The sequence below is a fragment of the Ochotona curzoniae genome, unplaced genomic scaffold (assembly GCF_017591425.1).
Source record: "Ochotona curzoniae isolate NIBS_2020 unplaced genomic scaffold, NIBS_Ocur_1.0 contig_4501, whole genome shotgun sequence".
NCBI classification, from domain to species: domain Eukaryota; kingdom Metazoa; phylum Chordata; class Mammalia; order Lagomorpha; family Ochotonidae; genus Ochotona; species Ochotona curzoniae.
In genome coordinates, this window is record NW_024466307.1 from 352,874 (window position 1) to 371,327 (window position 18,454).

General features: G+C 44.9%; 1 protein-coding gene across 6 annotated transcripts in view; it reads right to left on the minus strand.

Annotated features, from left to right (window-relative positions):
• CERT1 (ceramide transporter 1) overlaps nt 1-16,768 on the minus strand; it is a 73,756-nt gene extending 56,988 nt beyond the window's left edge. For 4 of the 6 annotated variants that reach the window (XM_040985928.1, XM_040985927.1, XM_040985926.1 and 1 more), the window contains exons 1-3: nt 16,373-16,561; nt 12,202-12,336; nt 6,667-6,783 (exon numbers count right to left, since the gene is read on the minus strand). In XM_040985928.1, the coding sequence (XP_040841862.1) occupies nt 6,667-6,783; nt 12,202-12,336; nt 16,373-16,468 (348 nt within the window). In that variant the 5' untranslated portion in view covers nt 16,469-16,561. Of the gene's footprint in view, nt 1-6,666; nt 6,784-12,201; nt 12,337-16,372 lie in introns of all 6 variants that reach the window. The other 2 variants (XM_040985930.1, XM_040985929.1) reach the window with 2 other exon arrangements.
• Between the last annotated feature and the right edge of the window lie 1,686 nt (nt 16,769-18,454).

Below are 18,454 nucleotides of genomic sequence, written 5' to 3' on the forward strand. Positions count from 1 at the left end.
TTCCCCCCACCCCTCCCATACCCCTCCCCCCATGGTGGATTCCTCCACCTTGTTGCATAACCATAGTTCAAGTTCAGTTGAGATTCATTGCTTGCAAACACATGCCTAGCATAAAGTTCAGCGTCTTATTGTCCAGATAAGTTCAGTGGCCTCTTGGGGAGACCATCTATGGTCTGAAGATAGGTCTAACAGAGTAAAGATCCGGTCAGTTAAAAGCCCCAACAAGGCCTCAGTATCAATATACAACATTATGGAATTAATTGACATAGTATTGGGTAAACAATATGTTAAAAATAATGCAAGTTCCATTCTTCGAAACATCTGGGTTAAGACAGTATCAATGACAGGTTCAAAAAATAACAAACCATACAAAAATTACAGGTTAAATCAAGGCAAACATGTGGTATCTAATCTTTTGGGATTCACTCATTTCCCTTAGCATTATAGTTTCCAGTTGTGCCCATTTAGCCACAAAGAACTGCATTTTGTTTTTTTTAATAGCTGAGTAGTATTCCATGGAGTAGATGAACCAAAGCTTTCTTATCCAATCTTCTGCTGATGGGCATTTCGGTTGCTTCCATGTTTTTGCAATTACTGATTGTGCTGCAATGAACATAGGGATGCATGTTGGTTTGTCGTAAAACAGGTGTTTTGGATATATTCCTAGGAGTGCTATTGCTGGGTCATATGGTATGCAGATTTTGAGTTGTTTGAGTGTTCTCCAGACTGATTTCCATAAAGGCTGTACCAATTTGCAGCTCCACCAGCAGTGGAGTAGGGTTCCCTTTTCCCCACATCCTCGCCAGCAAGCGTCGTTGGTGTTCTTGTTTATGTGGGCCAATCTTACTGGTGTTAGGTGGTACCTCATCGATGTTTTAATTTGGATTTCCCTTATTGCTAGGGAGCTGGAACATTTTTTCATATGTTTGTTTGCCATTTGGACTTGTTCCTTTGTGAAATGTTTGCCCATTTCCCGTGCCCATTTCTTAAGTGGCTTGTTTGTTTTGGTTTTTTGGTTGTTTTGAAGTTCTTTGTATATCCTGGAAATTAGCCCCCTGTTGCCTATATCGTGTGCAAAGATCTTCTCCCACTCTGTGGGTTGCTTTTTTACTTTGTTGATTGTTTCCCTTGCTGTACAGAAGCTTCTTAGTTTGATGAGGTCCCTCCCATTTGTTTCGGCAAAATCCAACACCTCTTCATGCTAAAAACTCTAGCCAAAGTAGGCATAGACGGGAAAATCCACAACATAATCAAAGCAATTTATGAAAAACCCAACGCCAGTATCATACTGAATGGAGAAAAGCTAGAACCCTTCCCACTGCGATCTGGAACAAGACAAGGGTGCCCGCTATCACCACTGCTATTCAACATAGTCCTAGAGGTACTTGCAGAGGCCATAAGACAAGAAAAAGAAATCAAAGGCATACGTATAGGAAACGAAGAAGTCAAGCTTTCACTATATGCAGATGACATAATCCTATACATAGAAAAACCAGGAGACTCAATACAGAAACTGCTAGAACTTATACGAGAGTTTGGCAGAGTGGCGGGGTACAAAATTAACGAACGAAAATCAACAGCCATAGTGTACGCAAATAACACCAAGACGGAAGAAGATCTAACCAACAGGATACCATTCAAAATAGCTGAGAGAAGTATGAAGTATTTGGGAATAAATCTAACCAAAAGCGTAGGAGACCTATTCGAAGAAAACTACAAACTATTTAAAAAGGAAATTGAACAAAACCTCAAAGGATGGAATAACATCCCGTGCTCCTGGATAGGCAAAATCAATATCATTAAAATGTCTATACTACCACAAGCAATATATATTTTCAATGCAATTCCAATCAAATTGCCCAAAACATTCTTCACGGAACTGGATACAATGATTCAAAAGTTCATCTGGAAACACAAAAAACCACGAATAGCTAGAACCATCCTGAAAAATAAGAAGTTAGCAGGGGGAATCACAATCCCGGACCTCTGGACATACTATAGAGCAGTGGTTATCAAAACAGCCTGGTACTGGCACAAAGACAGAAAGGAAGATCAATGGAATAGAATAGAAGCACCAAAAGGGAACCCACACAAATACAACCAATTAATCTTTGACAAAAAGACCAATGACAACTCAAGCAAGTGGGAAGGCCTCTTTAGTAAATGTTGTTGGGACAACTGGCTGATAGCCTGTAGAAACAAAAAGATAGACCCACATCTATCACCATACACCAAGATCCAATCTACCTGGATAAAAGACCTAAACCTACATCCAGAAACCTTCAAACTCTTGCAAGAAAATGTAGGAAATACCCTGCAAGACCTAGGAGTAGGTTCCGACTTTCTAAGAAGGACACCAAAAGCAATAGCAGTTGAGAACAGAATAAAAAAACATATCTTTTAAATTTCATTTTTCCACAAATTTTCTGAAGAACCCTGGGTATGAGATTACTTGTTGTTCCAAGTTCACACCAACTTTTGGTATTCAGATTAAAAACAAACAAACTAACAACAACCACAAAAAACTGTTCTTTCTGGGGCTGGCATGGTGACCCAACAAGCAAATCCTCCATATATATATTGAGCTGTTGGAAGTGTAATTTCCAGAGAAGAATATAGCTTAAAAACTATACAATAAAATATGGAACCTTTCCTTGCTACTCAAGATTGACCATGTTAATATTCAGGTAAAAGATAAAGTCTAATTGTACATGACAGCTCAGGCGAATTTTTAAAATCTGAAGGTAAACAACACTAACCATCTGACAATTTTTTTTTAAGATTTATTTTTATTATTTTTTATTGGAAAGGCGGATATACAGAGAGGAGAGACAGAGAGGAAGATCTTCCATCCGATGATTCACTCCCCAAGTGAGCCGCAACGGGCCGATACTATGCCGATCCAAAGCCAGGAGCCTCTTCCGGGTCTCCCACGCGGGTGCAGGGTCCCAAAGCTTTGGGCCATCCTCGACTGCTTTCCCAGACCACAGGCAGGGAGCTGGAAGGGAAGCGGGGCTGCCGGGATTAGAACCGGCACCCATATGGGATCCTGGGTGTGCAAGGTGAGGACTTAACCACTTGCGCCACTGCGCCAGGCCCCATCTGACAATTTTTTAAGACTCCTCAACAGTTAAATGACTTTTTTTTAAGATTTATTTTTTTTTAAAGATTTATTTTTATTTTTATGGAAAGGCAGATATACAGAGAGGAAAGACAGAGAGGAAGATCTTCTGTCTAATGATTCACTCCCCAAGTGAGTGCAATGGCCGATGCTATGCCGATCCAAAGCCAGGAGCCTCTTCCGGGTCTCCCACGCAGGTGCAGGGTCCCAAAGCTTTGGGCCGTCCTCGACTGCTTTCCTGGGCCACAGGCAGGGAGCTGGATGGGAAGCGGGGCTGTCGGGATTAGAACCAGTGCCCATATGGGATCCTGGGTGTGCAAGGCGAGGACCTTAACCACTGCGCCACCGTGCCGGGCCCAAGATTTATTTTTATTGGAAAGTCAGATATACAGAGAGGAGGAGAGACAGAGAGGAAGAACTTCTGTCCGATGATTCACTCCCCAAGTGACCGCAAAGGCCAGTGCTGTGCCAATCCAAAGCCAGGAGCCAGGAACTTCTTCCTGGTCTCCCACACAGGTGCAGAGTCCCAAGGCTTTGGACCCTCCTCAACTGCATTCCAGGCCACAAGCAGGGAGCTGGATGGGAAGTGGGACTGCCGGGATTAGAACTGGCGCCCATATGGGATCCCAGAGTGTTTAAGCAGAGGACTTTAGCCGCTAGGCCACGGCGCCGGGCCCAAAATACCCATTTTAAAAAACTTTTTGAAGACCCTTTATATGTGTGAATTTTTATCTTTTTTTTTTTTGGCACAAAAATGAGCTCAACTTTCAACTACATTTTCTACATACTTTCTGATAAACTTTTATAGTTTCAAAGTGGTATTAAGGAAAAATTTCGGATGCTTATTTATCACTTAGAAAGTGATAAATACTTAAGAAAATAGATATGGTGATTGTCCTGATAAAAGCATTGCATATTTTATATGTGAATTGAAATATCATATTGTAATCTATAAAATATGATTTTTGTCTCTCAATTAAAAATAAAACATGGCCCCAATGAAATAGCCTAATGGCTAAACCCTGATCTTGTATGTGCCTGGATCCCACATGGATGCCAGTTCATGTCCCAGCTGCTCCACTTCCCATTCAGATCCCTGTTTGTGGCCTGGGAAAGCAGTTGAGGATGGCCCAAAGCCTTGGGACCCTGCTCCTGCGTGGAAAACCTGGAAAAAGCTCCTGGCTGCTGGCTTAAGATCAGCTCAACTCCACCCACTGCGGCCACTTAGGGAATGAACCAGCAGATGGAAGATCTATTTCTCATTCTCCCTGTAAATCTGACTTTGCAATAAAAATAAAAATAAATAAATCCTAAAAAAAAAAAAAAAAGCAACAGTCCCAGTTGGATTTCTTGTATTTTTCTGAGTCCTCCTCTCTCAGATAACTTGTGCAACACAGGGAAAGTGTGTGGTCCATGATGACCTCAATTCCAGGATCTGTTAAGGTAGCTCCCGTATGGAAATAAAGGGACACATCATTATCAGAGTCTCTGTGAAAGCCCATAAATCTAACTTCTTCAAGACACTCTTTTTTTTTTTTAAGATTTATTTATTTTCATTTGAAAGGCAGATTTTACACAGAGAGGAGATACAGAGAGAGGTCTTCCATCTGCTAGTTCATTCTCCAAATGGCCACAATGGCTGGAGCTAGCCAATCTGAAGCCAGGAGCCAGAACTTCTGGGTTTCCCACATGGGTGCAGGGTCCCAAGGCTTTGGGCTGTCCTCCACTGCTACGTTCCCAGGCCACAGGAAGAGATCTGAATAGGAAGTATAGTCGCTGGAACACTAACTGGAGCCCATATTAATCCTGGCACTGGCAGACGTAAGATTAATTGCTACACCACTGTGTCAGCCTCCCAAGATGATTCTTAAATCTCTGTCAAGAAAGCTTTCTTGCTAGCTTTCTGGGGGAGTTGAGAGGTCAAAAGAGAATGCATTTTTTTCACAGTGAACATAAACTATATTTAATAAAAAAATCACATGTACTCTAACTGCATAATATTCTAAGAATAACCTTTCAATTTTTAAAAATAACCATATTGGATCTGGCATGGTAGCCTAATGGCCAAAGTCCTCATCTTACATGCACCAAGATCCCATATGGGTGCTGGATCGTGTCCTGGGGTCCCAGTTCCCATCCAGATTCCTGCCTGTGGCCTAGCAAAGCAGCAGAGGACGACCCAAAGCCTTGGAATCTGCACCTGGATGGGAAAAAGCTTCTAGCTTTGGATCGGATCAGCTCAGCTCTGACTGTAGCAGCCACCTGGGGAGTGAACCAGCAGACAGAAGATCTCTCTGCTCTCTGTTCAATCTGACTTTCCAATATAAATAAATAAATCTTTAAAAATAAATACATAAAATAACCATATCAAGGAAAGCTTAGAATCAGACAGGATATGGTCAGCGTGGATTCACTCATGCCTCACTAGGTGGGACACAAAGATCAGTTACTCCTCACTGGGGTATTGAGGATTTCTCTGCACACCCTTCCTAAAAATGTTCTGCACCTAAACTGTTGACACATGTCATGTTAGAGTTATAAGCCAGTTCAGACCACCCAAAAAACAACCAGGCTCAGCAAAATCATGCTTCAACGCTATAAATTGCTAAATACTAAAATGAAAATAGACACGAGACAGCTGAATAGTAATCTATAACCATTTTAAGGTATTTAGAACCTGGCTGTATATACACCAAAATTGATATGTCAACGAAGAAGTCACAGGATGAGGTTAAAAAACTGCATTTTTTTGACATATTGGTTACTCAATATCATGTCAATTAATTCCATAACGTTGTAAATTGTTGCTGATGTTATGTTGGGGCTTTTAATTGATTGGGATGATACTTTGCTGGCTCTACCTTCAGACCAGAGATGGTCTCCCCAAGAAACCGTTGAACTTATCTGGACAATAAGATGCTGGACTTTATGCTTGGTAAATACTTCCAATGAAAGAATCTCAACTGAATTTGAACTGTGGTAAAGCAACAAGGTGGAGGAATCCACCATGGGGGGAAGGTGTGGGGAGAATCCCAGTGCCTAAAAAACTGTATCACATAATGCAATGTGATTAATAAAAAAAAAATACATAAAACAACTATATCATTGGATGATTTCTCACACTGCCTTAACATGACATCATGCAGAAAGGCTTGGAAATCCTTTGATAATATATGCAGACATGTTTACTAGACTTTAGCCACTAGGCCATGCCGCCAGGCCCAATATCTTTACTAGAAAGATGCTGAACCCAAACAAATTACCACCTCAACTTTACATCTATACAGTTTTGAGTTTTTTAAAAACTTTCACAAATACCATCTCATCTAACTTCAATACAACCTGGTTAGATGAAAATGGAATTTAAACACAACAAAACCCCCCTCTGGACTGGCTCTGTGCAGAGCCAGCAAAGTGGCTGCTCAGGAGGCCAGCATCCCATGGGCAGGTGCTGCTCCACTTCAATCCAGCAGGTAAGTACATAACTGTACCACCGTCATTATCACCACTCAGTCCCCAGGGCCTGTGGCCACCTGTGTCCTCACCTTGTGCTGCTCGATTGCATCTATCCACTGCTGGCGGTGATCCGGATCCTGCGCTCGGAGATACCAGACACTGTCATTTACACTGATATCAAACCGACATTCATCAAAGTCATGAGGCTGTGGGGAAAAAAGTAGAAAATGAAAAGTAAAGCTGATTATACTCTCGGAAATGTTTTATCCTATACTACCCACGCTGTGCTGGCAGGAGACGTGTCACTGTGTGATTTTTCAACTCATGTCACTTCATTGGTGATGTGTCCGAGAGCACAAGCTGCCAGACACCAGTTCTCCACTATGACATACACTTCAACACATACAGGAGTTTTCACTCAAAGGCTCTAAGTTGACTTAACCAATAGGAACACTACCAAAAGTATAATTTTTAGAAAAATAAAAGTGTTAGGAAAGACATTTGCTACTTTTTCCTAAAATATATGGAAAGTAAGTTTCCAATATGAATAGCTTAACTTCATGAAATTTGAAAAACAAAGCATTTTGATCCATAGCTTTTGCATGAACTTTTTTTTTTAAAAGATTCATTTATTTATTAGAAAGGCAGATATGTAAAGAGGAGGAGAGACAGAGAGGAAAATCTTCCGTTTGATGATTCACTCCCCAAATGGCCGCACCAGCTAGAGCTGAGCCAATCGGAAGCCAGGAGCCTCTTCCAGATTTCCCATGTGGGGAGCAGGGTCCAAAAGCCTTGGGCCATCCTCAACTGCTTTCCCAGGCACAAGCAGGGAGGTGGATGAGAAGTGGAGCCGCCGGGATTAGAACCAGCAACCATACAGCATCCTGAAGCATTCAAGGCAAAGATTTTAACTACTATGCTATCATGCCAGGCCCACGAACAGTGAAAGGGAGCTTCCATTCAATGGCTCACTCCTTAACTGGCCAGAACAGCCAAGCTGGGCCAGCTGAAGCCAGGAGACAAGAACTCCATCTGGGCGTCCCCCAGGGACGCACTGTTTTCCAGATGCACTAGCAAAGAGCTGGACTGGAGTGAGGAGCTGGGATTTGAATTAGCACTCTGCTGTGGGATGCAGATATCTAGGCTTGCTTAACCACTGTACCACAACACCTATTCCCAACAAGTCCATTTTGAAAATAGGTCTTGTGGTGAAATAGAAATAGAGTGAATATATTTCACCTGTAATTTACCAAGCTTCTCTTAAATGCCAAGAAAAAGCATTACAAAAAGGCAAAAAAACAGGTAAGAGAACAATAAAAATATTCCAATCATTTTTTTGATGTTGCAAAGCATACAAGCAAACGGTGCATCACAGTGACACAGATACTGCTGCAGTAGGAGACAGGCTAAGTAGCAAGCCTATTTGTGCCAAAAAACCAGAAGGAGAATAAGAAAAATCAGAATAACTGATTTGAAGTTTCTAGAACTGACTGAAAGTACAGAATAATTAGTCTGCCTGGACAGTACCCTAAAGAAGTCTAGTTATCCTTGCAGCAGAAAACCAGCCTTATCCTAATTTTCTGTTGGGCACGCGGAAGCCTAAACTAAAAGTTACCAAGGGAGGTGCCATCTCTACCATGTAGGAAGAAGCTCTGCCCGATCCTGGCTGAGGCCATTCCCGTCCAACACAAGCAAGGCTCCAGCAGGGGCTGGGCTGACCCAAGAAGGGGAGATAAAGACACAGAGTGAACCCGGAAAACACTGAGTCTGAAGCAGCAAAGAAAGTTTTAAAAGGATGTCAAAAGCACTGACAAGGCAGGTGAGGACACTAGATTCTAAAACATGCACATACGGGTCAGACACTGGCTGGTACACGTGGTCAGGCTGCTGAGCTGCAGCATAACCACACACAGAGAATCGAAGCACAGAAATCACAAGCAGTTGTTAGCCAACTTGTTAGTGGTGATAAATAGGAATTTTATGTGGTCTTCAAATGCATCTTCATATAGTTCACATTCCAATCATCTTGGCTTTTCAAGTGGATGGCTGAAGCTAACATCGCAAATGAGGAGCAGATATCACCCACTGTGATATCACTGTGCTTCACCACTGTGATCAACACCCTGAGGACACCACAGCAATTTCACAGTATTCTGCCAAGGACATACACTCCACATCTAATCACAAAGAATTAGATTCAAACTTCAAGTTTTGTTTTTTTTTGGGGGGGGGGGAAGAGAAGATTTTTAAAATTTATTTGAAAGGCAGAGTAAGAGATACCTTTCACCCACTAGTTCACTTCTTAAATGGCCACAATGGCCAACACCAGACCAGGCCAAAGCCAGAGCCATGTACAACCTATGGGTGGCAAGAACTCGAGGATCAGTGCCAGCTGTGGTTTTCTGCATTACAGCTCACATGGAATATCAGCACTGTGCACAGAGGCTTAACATGCAGTGCCACAACACGAGTTCCTGGGTCAGGCTTGATAAAAACTGCCAACACCAACTAGGTCCATAAACTAAGGAATTGCTCTGGACTAAAAGAAAGGCAACAAGGATGACACTAACTGCAATATATGTTCTGTACTAAATTTTGAGCTGAAGAGTATAACTGTTCTAAAAGACACTCTTGGAACTGACAAGAGTGGAATATAATACTGAAGATTGTAACATTTCCTGAACTTACAGTGTCATTAGCTGAGAGACTATCTTTGCCCTTGGCAATTGCACCTAGAGTATATAAAGGGAACAGTGGCAGATGTACGCAACCTACTCTCATGACCCACAAAGAGAAGGAAGTGGGTGCTTCCCAGTATAGAAAGAGATGCTGCAATGTTGAATACTGGCGTACCTCGGCACTCACAGGAGTTATCTATATAGTTCTTTAATCTCCCCCAAATTTTTTTTTTTGGAATTCACAAAAAAAGTTACAATGACACACTAAAAGACAGCACTGTCAACACCATGCTTTCTTCCCCCTCTCTGAATCTCCTCCTCATCAGACACTTGAGGAGAAGCTCTAAAAGCATAGACTAAACACACAGGGGTTGGGGGGACAACCATAACAAACTCCTGGGGTATACTGCAGCAGCTGGGGGGGGGGTGGGGTAGGCTGTGTCTTGGCCAGTCTGTGGTCATCCTGAAACCTTACTCCTTGTTGCGATGCTTTCCTTTCAGAGCCATCCGAGACTTTGTTTTCCCTTACAATGATGTCTTTAATGCAAATCTTGTGTCCATCTATGTTGGCTTTGATTCCCTTTTTAAAAAAATTAGGGATAGAGCTTTTGTTTTGTTTTGTTTTGAGGTTTTTATTTTTATTTGAAAGGCAAATTCACAGAGAAGGAGTGACAGGAGAATACTGCTCCTTACCTTGCTGCCAGGACAGAGATGGTCCCTGACTTCATCTCAAGGACCCTGGTGAGGGGAGTGGGGAAAGAACATCCTGAGAGCGTCACTGAGTAGTTTCAATTGTTCTGATGATATTGGACTCATTGTTCGTCATAATTTTTATTTAACAAAAATACATATTCTAGGGGCTGCAGCGTGGCATAACGTCAGAAAAGCCATTGACTGTGACACCAGTTAGTGCCCCAGCTGCTCCACCTGGGGTCCAGTTTCCTAGTAGGGCCAAGTGCTTGGGCTCCTGCACCACGGGAGAAGACTCAGCCACCTGGGAAGTGAGCCAGCAGATGAAGCCGTTTCTCTTTCCTTTTCCTTTGCCCCCTCTTCCTCTGTAACTCTTTTAAGTAAGCAGTAACCTCTTAATAATAATACAAACAAAGCACATGATCTATTTGTAATCTTCATCTTGAGAAATTCATCTCACTCAGCCACACTGTGTAATCATCCTGAGATTTGTAACATGGGACTGTGAGCAGGAGAGCAAGCTGACAGCTGTGAATATGGAGGTTGCCTCTACCACCTGCTCCACTGTCGCTAAGGCTTGCCATTCTTACTCTACTGCCTCACTCATGTTTTCTGCCTAGTTAATATTTCTATTGGTCACTTCCAAATCTCTGCTTCCAAAGTATTCAAACTGTTTCACTTCCCTACTTACTTCTCTTTGTACAACGGAAGTTCTATACACAAATGTGGTTAATAACAAGGAACATCTATGATGAACTAACTTTGTTTTTTCCCAGGCAGGTGCAATTAGAATTTTTCTTCTCCCCAAGTAATACTAATATTACAATCCATAATTCAAGGCAGGATAAATGCATTCAATTCCAAAGAATCCAGTAGCATTATCTAGGAATACTACTACCTAGCAAACAATAAAATTTAATTTCCCCACATTTCCACACTGAGAACATACTATTTTCAAAAAGCCAAGCTCTGCAACTAACACACATCTCCCAATATGCGGACCTGGGGAGGGTGGGTGCAAGGACCCCAGGGCACACCTTTCAGGGCCTCCAAGCATATTTCTATCCATTCTTTTGACTAACAAGATTAAACTGGATAAAATCTTAAACCATCGTATAATATGCCACATACCAGTCAAGATAAATACTGCGCCTTTATGCTCAAACATTTATCTAAAATTGTCTCTAAGTACAGACAGTAGCAGTTTTACTATTCCCGCTTTCAAACAATTCCACTATGTTCTTCCAACTTGCTATTCAATTAAGCTTTTGTTTTCAAACTCTGAATATACAAAGAGGGTAGAATGTGTGAAAAATGATGGAAAAATACTGCAAGGTTTTCTTCAAATGAGACTTAGTAACAGAAATCCAATGCATATAAATTCTATCGTAAGGTAATGTGAATTTTTTTGATTAGGTCAAATCAACAATTTTATTAGAGCAGAGTTATTAGCAGATTTTAACTAAAACATCTCCTCTGCTTTCAATTTCCCTGACTTGTCATTACCAGCATCTTTTCCCCGCCCTGTAATAAACAGAAGTACTTCAAAGTTTGTGGAAAAAATGAAATTAAAAGATTGATGAGGGCCCAGCGCGGTGGCGCAAGTGGTTAAGGTCCTCGTCTTGCATGCCCGGGATCCCATATGGGCGCTGGTTCTAATCCCGGCAGCCCCGCTTCCCTTCCAGCTCCCTGCCTGTGGCCCGGGAAAGCAGTCAAGGACCGCCCAAGGCTTTGGGACCCTGCACCCACGTGGGAGACCCGGAAGAGGCTCCTGGCTTTGGATCGGCATAGCATCGGCCCATTGCGCTCACTTGGGGAGTGAATCATCAGATGGAAGATCTTCCTCTCTGTCTCTCCTCTCTGTATATCCGCCTTTCCAATAAAAAAATAATAAAAATAAATCTTTAATAAAAAAAAAAAGATTGATGAAACAAATTCCTGAAATCCACGCATACTTTTTTCACAATACACATTTTTCATTAATCTTTTTCAAGACCTTCTGTATGTCTTATTTCTTATAATTTTCTGCTACAACTTTTTCAATAACCTATCAAGTAACCATCCCAATCTCAGAAAAATAATGGCTTCTAGCATCTTTTTTCCTGAAGTTGTTCATCTGAATTGATCCACCAACAAGATAAGAACACTACGTGGCTGAACAGAAGGCTATGGCACAGCAGCAGGCACGCAGGGCAAGGCCTTTCCCTGGCCCCCAGCGTAGGTATCAGGAGCACCTGCTGAAGCCACAGCACTCACCGTGATGACGGCCTTGCTAAGGCAGATGGAGCCTCTGCAGCCATACTCTGTCTCATCTTCGGATTTGTAGTAACTCAGAGTGTTGTTTTTTAAAACCACCCAACGATCCTGCCAACCATGGATGTAGTTTGTCCACTGGTGGAAGAGAAGAGGAAAACACTGTCAGTATTCCATAAATCCAAACTTCCTGAAATGGCAGTCTAGTTTCAAAACCAAAATAGGAAGAAAAGTTCTAACCTAATCATAATTATACAGAGTAAAGAGATTATTTTCTATATATTATTTTCATTTCCTATGAAAAGTTGAGCTTCTTCAAGATCATATAATGATTTTCAGTATAGTACTACAGGTAGATTTAGAAAATCTTTTTTTCTAACATTTGAAAAATAAAACTAAAACAGGATTTTGGTCGACAGTAAGAAAAAAAAAATGTGCATGGTTGGGTTTGTCAGCTTTCATCTCCCCCTCCTCTCTGCACTCGTAATACTTAAACTCTTTTGGCCCTGTCACGCCATCACTCATTCTCCTACACTAAATACTACAAGAAGTAGCACGAAGTTAATCATGGCCAAAACTCTACTCAGTGTTCTCAACTACCATATATGAAAAACTACGATGGCCATGACTCCACGACAGTAAACTACTACAGCATCAATGTGTAAGTCCACATCCATTTTAGTTTTTCTGCTATAGAATTCAATATATATTTTAAATGGTTATTTTCTAAATTTCTCTGCAGATCAGATTTCCAAATCTATGCGTAATAATGAAAACATGAAATTAGTTCTTGAAAACAAACTTGGATTATCATTCTCTAATAATATATACAAAAACAGTTTCCATGTTGCTGAAGTCTTGCTGTGCAGAACACAAAAAACTGGTAATAACCACCTCTATGGAATACTTAATTCTGCGTGATTTAATTATGTCTGGGGTTTTAAGTGTGGAAAATTCTAAGAACTGATTCAAAACGGATGCTGAGCTACACTGCATTACACTGGCTGAGGCACGCGACCTCTCCAGCACTCGTTCTCCTCCACTCAGGACTCCAGCATGTTTCAAACTGGTTCAGCTTGGGGCCAGCACGATGGTTCAACCCACTAATCCTTCACCGCCAAGTGTTGCCATCCCATACTAGTGCCAGTTCATGTCCTGGCTGCTCCATTTCCCATCTAGCTCCTTGTTTATCGTCTGGAAAAGCAGCAGAGGATGGCCCAAAGCCTTGAGAATCTGCACCATGTAGCAGACCTGAAAGAGGTTCTGGCTCCAGGCTTCCTATCGGATCAGCCGTTGCAGCCAGTTGGATATTGAACCACCAAATGGAAGATCTTTCTCTCGCCTTCTCTCTGTAAATTTGCCTTTCCAATTAAAAACAAAACAAACAAACAAAAAACTGGTTTGGCTCTCTAAGCTTTACCATAAAAGCTTTACCATAAAAGCTTTTCACAGAGCTCACTCGAGCCCACAATTCAAGTCCTTTCTTTTTAAATGAGCTTCCTCATCACTACCTTCTTATTTCTGCTTCACTGGGACTTGCCACCACTTGGACCCCTTTAAACAAATGGTTCCATCTCAGAAGTGTTCCAGTTGTCTTGGCTATACCCTAACTTCTATGGTCATGCAAAAATTAATCTGGCTCAAGGTTAGCAACTTACATGAACAAGGTAGTAGATACAGGATTATAGCATCAACTGTAAGTCTTTTGTGAGCAGTGTTTTGACAAATAACTCCACGAGCTTCTGCTTTTGAACCTGCCAACTGAAAAGCTGAATACAATACTGAATTTGTCTAATATTCCACTCCTGCTTCTCAATCTTTATATTCTATTACCAAATCCTAATCTTCCTTCATATTCCACCCTTACGTTTTCAACAACTCCAATCAATTACCACGTGCCAATTCCCCAGAAAGCTAATCTTACCTCTCATATCACCTTTTTAATAAATTCTGTAATCTTATTCACTCTTCAACCCTATCTGTTTAGTTATCTGAATCTTGATTCCCCAATTCCACAACTTTCACGGTGAACTTGTCACTGTTTTTCATGCCAGTTGTTTAGACTGGCATTCAAAGCTCTCCACAGATTAATCCTACCCACTCCCAATCAGTGTCCTTCACAAGGCCAGTCACACTACTTCCCCCTGAAGTGCACTTTTCTTTACCAGATTCAATCTCTCAGGTTGCTGAAATTAAACAAGAACAGATTTAGCACAATACCTGGCACACAGTACTTCCTCAGTGTGAGGCAGAGATATGCATATGTAATGGAGCTTCACCTTCAGCTCACCTCTCTTAAAGTGGAGAGGTAACCCTCCAGCCTGTGGTGCCAGCATCCCACAGGACCGCTTGTTCCTGTCCTGGCTGCTCCACTTCCAACCCAGCTCGCTCTCTCTAGCCTGGGAAAGCAGTGGAGGATGGCCCAAAGTGCTTGAGACCCTGTGCCCACATGGGAGACCTGGAAGAGGCTCCTGGCTTCAGATCAGCTCAGCTCTGAAAGTTGTGGCCCTATGGGCAGTGAACAAGTAGACAGGATAACTCCTCTGCTTCTCTCTCTGTAAAAACTACCTTTCAAACAAAAACAAATAAATCCTTAAATAAAAAGTGACAGGTGATGCCTCTGAATGTACCCCCGCTTTTTCTTCCAGAGGACCTAACAAATGACTCAGCCTCAGGGCTATCCAGCAAATGTGAGCTGTTATTACTACACATGGCAGACAGGTGTTTGCTTCTCTCTGCTCTCATTCTTCACAGGTAACCAACACAGAGCAACATGGTGGATACTGCAGAAGAATCCAAGAACTCCTATCACCAGTAGTCCAGGAAACACAAACACCAAGAAGGAAAAAAAATCAGTGTTTTGATTAAGCATTAGAAGCCAAGTTCCAAACAAAATATTGTGGAAATTCAAAGGAAAAAAAAAATCTGAAATTTGGCAACACAAGAAAAGGTTCTAAGGCTGTTGCCGTACTCGAGGTGATAGGCTCACTACATCCCACCTGAGCTGGAGCGCCTCTAAGGCCTCGTGCGCAGCCGGAATCACCCTTTCTTATTACCACACAGGCGTTCTGGAACCCACACTCAAACGATTCTGCAAGAAACGCGCTCGACAGGTGTTCCCCTGTACCTCAGTGACCGCACAGAAAAAGGCTTGTGCACTGGTACAGTTGTAGCAGAAACTGGCACACCCCCATTCCCAACCCACCCCACTGGGGGATGAGGAGCTGAGTGTGTTGAGACTTCACATTATTCAACAGACGGGAAAGGGCTGAGGTAACTCTTATTTATTACCAGATGAATACAAAGGAATAAAATAAGTAGCATACTTCAAGCTTGAAAACATTATCTTAATCAGTATATAGAGAATCAATACAAAATGCCCTTGAGTTAAAATCTTCCAGAAACACTGCACAATTTCAGGGAGTTAAATTTTAGAGAAATTCTTGTCACAGCTCTTAACAAAAATATCCACAACTTCACTCTATGGTCTACATATGCAGCAACACCCTAATGGTACAAGTTATCCACCGGCCACAGAGGCGGACAAACTGCCTCTCCGCACCCAAACACCGAGGACGTGCTCCTCCACTTCTCACAGTCTCACTCGGCACACCCGAACTTCCTGGCTTTCCCCAGCAGCCACGCCAGTCCAGCACTCTCGCAAACAGGTCAAAAGTACAGCATGTTTCATAGAACACTCCGTCGGGCCCTAACCTTGACATGGTATTCTGGCAGAGTAATGCAACTGTGGGGATTGTATGAAGCAAAGACCTCACTTCACTCACAGTCCCAACCCGAAGTGAAAAAACACGGGGACCCGCAGAAGCCCCGGGGTTCCCTGCGCGGAACACCTCGCCCTCGGGTGTCAACACCGAAACCTATTTTTCCGGTCCACACACTTCGAGGCCCTCTACGCGCATCTGCAAGGCCTGACAGGAAACTTGCACAAACCAGGTTCCAAGGTCCGGCCGAAGCCAGCGGCCCCGCGGGCGAGGGGCCGCCCACCTCCACAGGTGGAAGAGCAAAGCCCAGGCCGCTCGCGTCCGCTGGCCGCAAGCACGCGAGGCACACCTCGCCGCCCACCTCCCCCCGGACGCTCCTGACAGCCGTCACCAGCCCTCCGGGGCGGCCAGCCTGGAGCTGGGGCGCGGGGGCCGCGGCCGCGCCGGCTCACCTTGCTCAGGACCCCGCAGCGCTCCACCGGCGGCCCGGACTCGGTCTCCGGGTCCTCCTCCGAGCCCGACGAGTTCCAGCTCTGGTTGTCCGACATGGAGGCGCGACGGCGGAGCGCGAGCCCGGCCCCGGCTGCCCGGCCTGCGCCCGGCGTCAGCGCACGGCGCTCTGCGGCCGGCGAGGCCACGAGTGTCTGCCCCGGCGCGCGGGGCAGCAGGCGCGGGGCAGCCCGCCGCCTGGTGCGGGCGGAGCGGCGAGGCGAGCCTGTCCTTCCGGCCGTCGGCCGCCGCCGTGCCCCGGCGCCGCCGCTCGCTGCCACCTCAGACAGGGCGCGGGAAGGGCGGCAGGGAGGAGCAGCCCGGCCGCGCAGAGCGGGTCCTTCACGCCGCCATCTTTTTGCCCCGCACTATTTACCCTCCCGCCCCTCCCCGCCGGCCGCCCCTCCTCCGCCCGCCGCCCGCCGTCCCGCTCCCCGCCCCGTCCGCGCCCGGCGTCTGACGCGCCGCGCCGAAGGCCGGGGTCCCCGCCGGCGACGCGGGCGGAGGGCGGGGCGCCGCGCTGCCTCCTGGGAGCTGTAGTCGGCCGCGCGCTTGGGGCGGCGAGCCGGGCGACCGGCGGGAGCGCTGGCTGAGGACGCGCGAGGTGGAGTGGGCGGTGGTGAGCGAAAGGGGCGCCGGGCGGGAGGTCCCTGCCGGGTGCGGGAGCCGGAGGCACACACGGAGGCGCGGCACCTGGGCAGGTGTGGGGACGCCGCCGCGAGGCTGTCCCTCAGCGAGGGAGGGACGAGGCGGAGCGGGAACGTGCGCCCCGATCCTGTGCGTAAGCGCCGCCCAGCCAGCTCTGGCCTTCTGGAAGGTTTTAGAGTGCCATCGCGCTAAGTAGGAAGTATGTGTGGGTGCAGGCACTTGAAAGCCACACTCTGACTCCTTGAACACCATACATAGGGGCGGGCATTTGGCCAGCTGCTGGAACCCGGACTTGACCCAGATCGTGTCCAGGCTCCACTTCCGGTTCCAGCTGCCTGGTCGTGCCCACTCTCTAGGTGGCAGGTTCTGGGCCTGCTTGGGGACCAGTCCAGCACCAGCGAGTGTCTGTCTTTGCATGTCAGAGCATGTGTCAGAATCGTTTGGCTTCACTTGAGGCCCTGCAGCCAGAGTAGTTGAGCTGGGTTTGGACACCGGATCGGACTGTTCTTGGTTTCAGGATACCTGACAGTGCAGTTGTGGGAATGCTGTGTTCTGTAGATGAGGTGTGTCCGCAGCAGGCCACACATCTGGTGCATACTGTTACTGTTGTCATTCTAGCGTTTCTCTAGCTGTAACTGGGAAGGGGGCTAGAATTTGTAGGGAGGAGTAGTTTAGCATATATGAAAATCTGTTGTCTAGTACCCCACATAACTGCACTAGAGTGTAAACTCTGTTGGGACAAATGCTTTTATCATGTTTTCATATAGCTTTTTAAAAGACTTACTTTTCTTGAAAGGCAGAGTGACAGAGATCTGGCAACTGCTGGTTCGCTGCCCAAATGTCCACCCCAGCCAGAGCAGGCCCAGGATCCAGGAGCCCCACCTGGGTCTCCCACGTCTGTAGGAAAGTACTGAGCGCATCGCCAGCAGCCACTGTCTTCCAGCACGTCAGGACCCCACTGTGGGCGTCTTAAGTGGCCGATTAAACCAGCTACACCACAGTACCTGCCCTTCCTGGCTTTATCTTGAATCACTGGAGCAGTGTTCATCATAACTAGTGAACAAATCTTATCTCTGAGATGATGATAGAATGCAATGTGCTGACTGTTGGAAGGATTTTAAGATAGTAAAAGACAATCAAGGCACATTTTGAGATGGGGGCTTCATCTCTTAAGGTGATCAGAGAACTAAGAGAGCTGCATGTGTGACCATAACCCATAACAGACTGTTGTTTTGTGGAATGGAAGACAGTGGCCACCTCATGAAGGGGGCCCCGGGCCCTAGCCCGGGGTGACCCTCTGGCCAAGTCTGTCTGGACCAGTTGCCCCCAGCTTCTGGCAGTGTACCAGACAACAGCTGTTGGGCATTTTGAAGAGCTGTGCTTCTTTCTAGATCTCA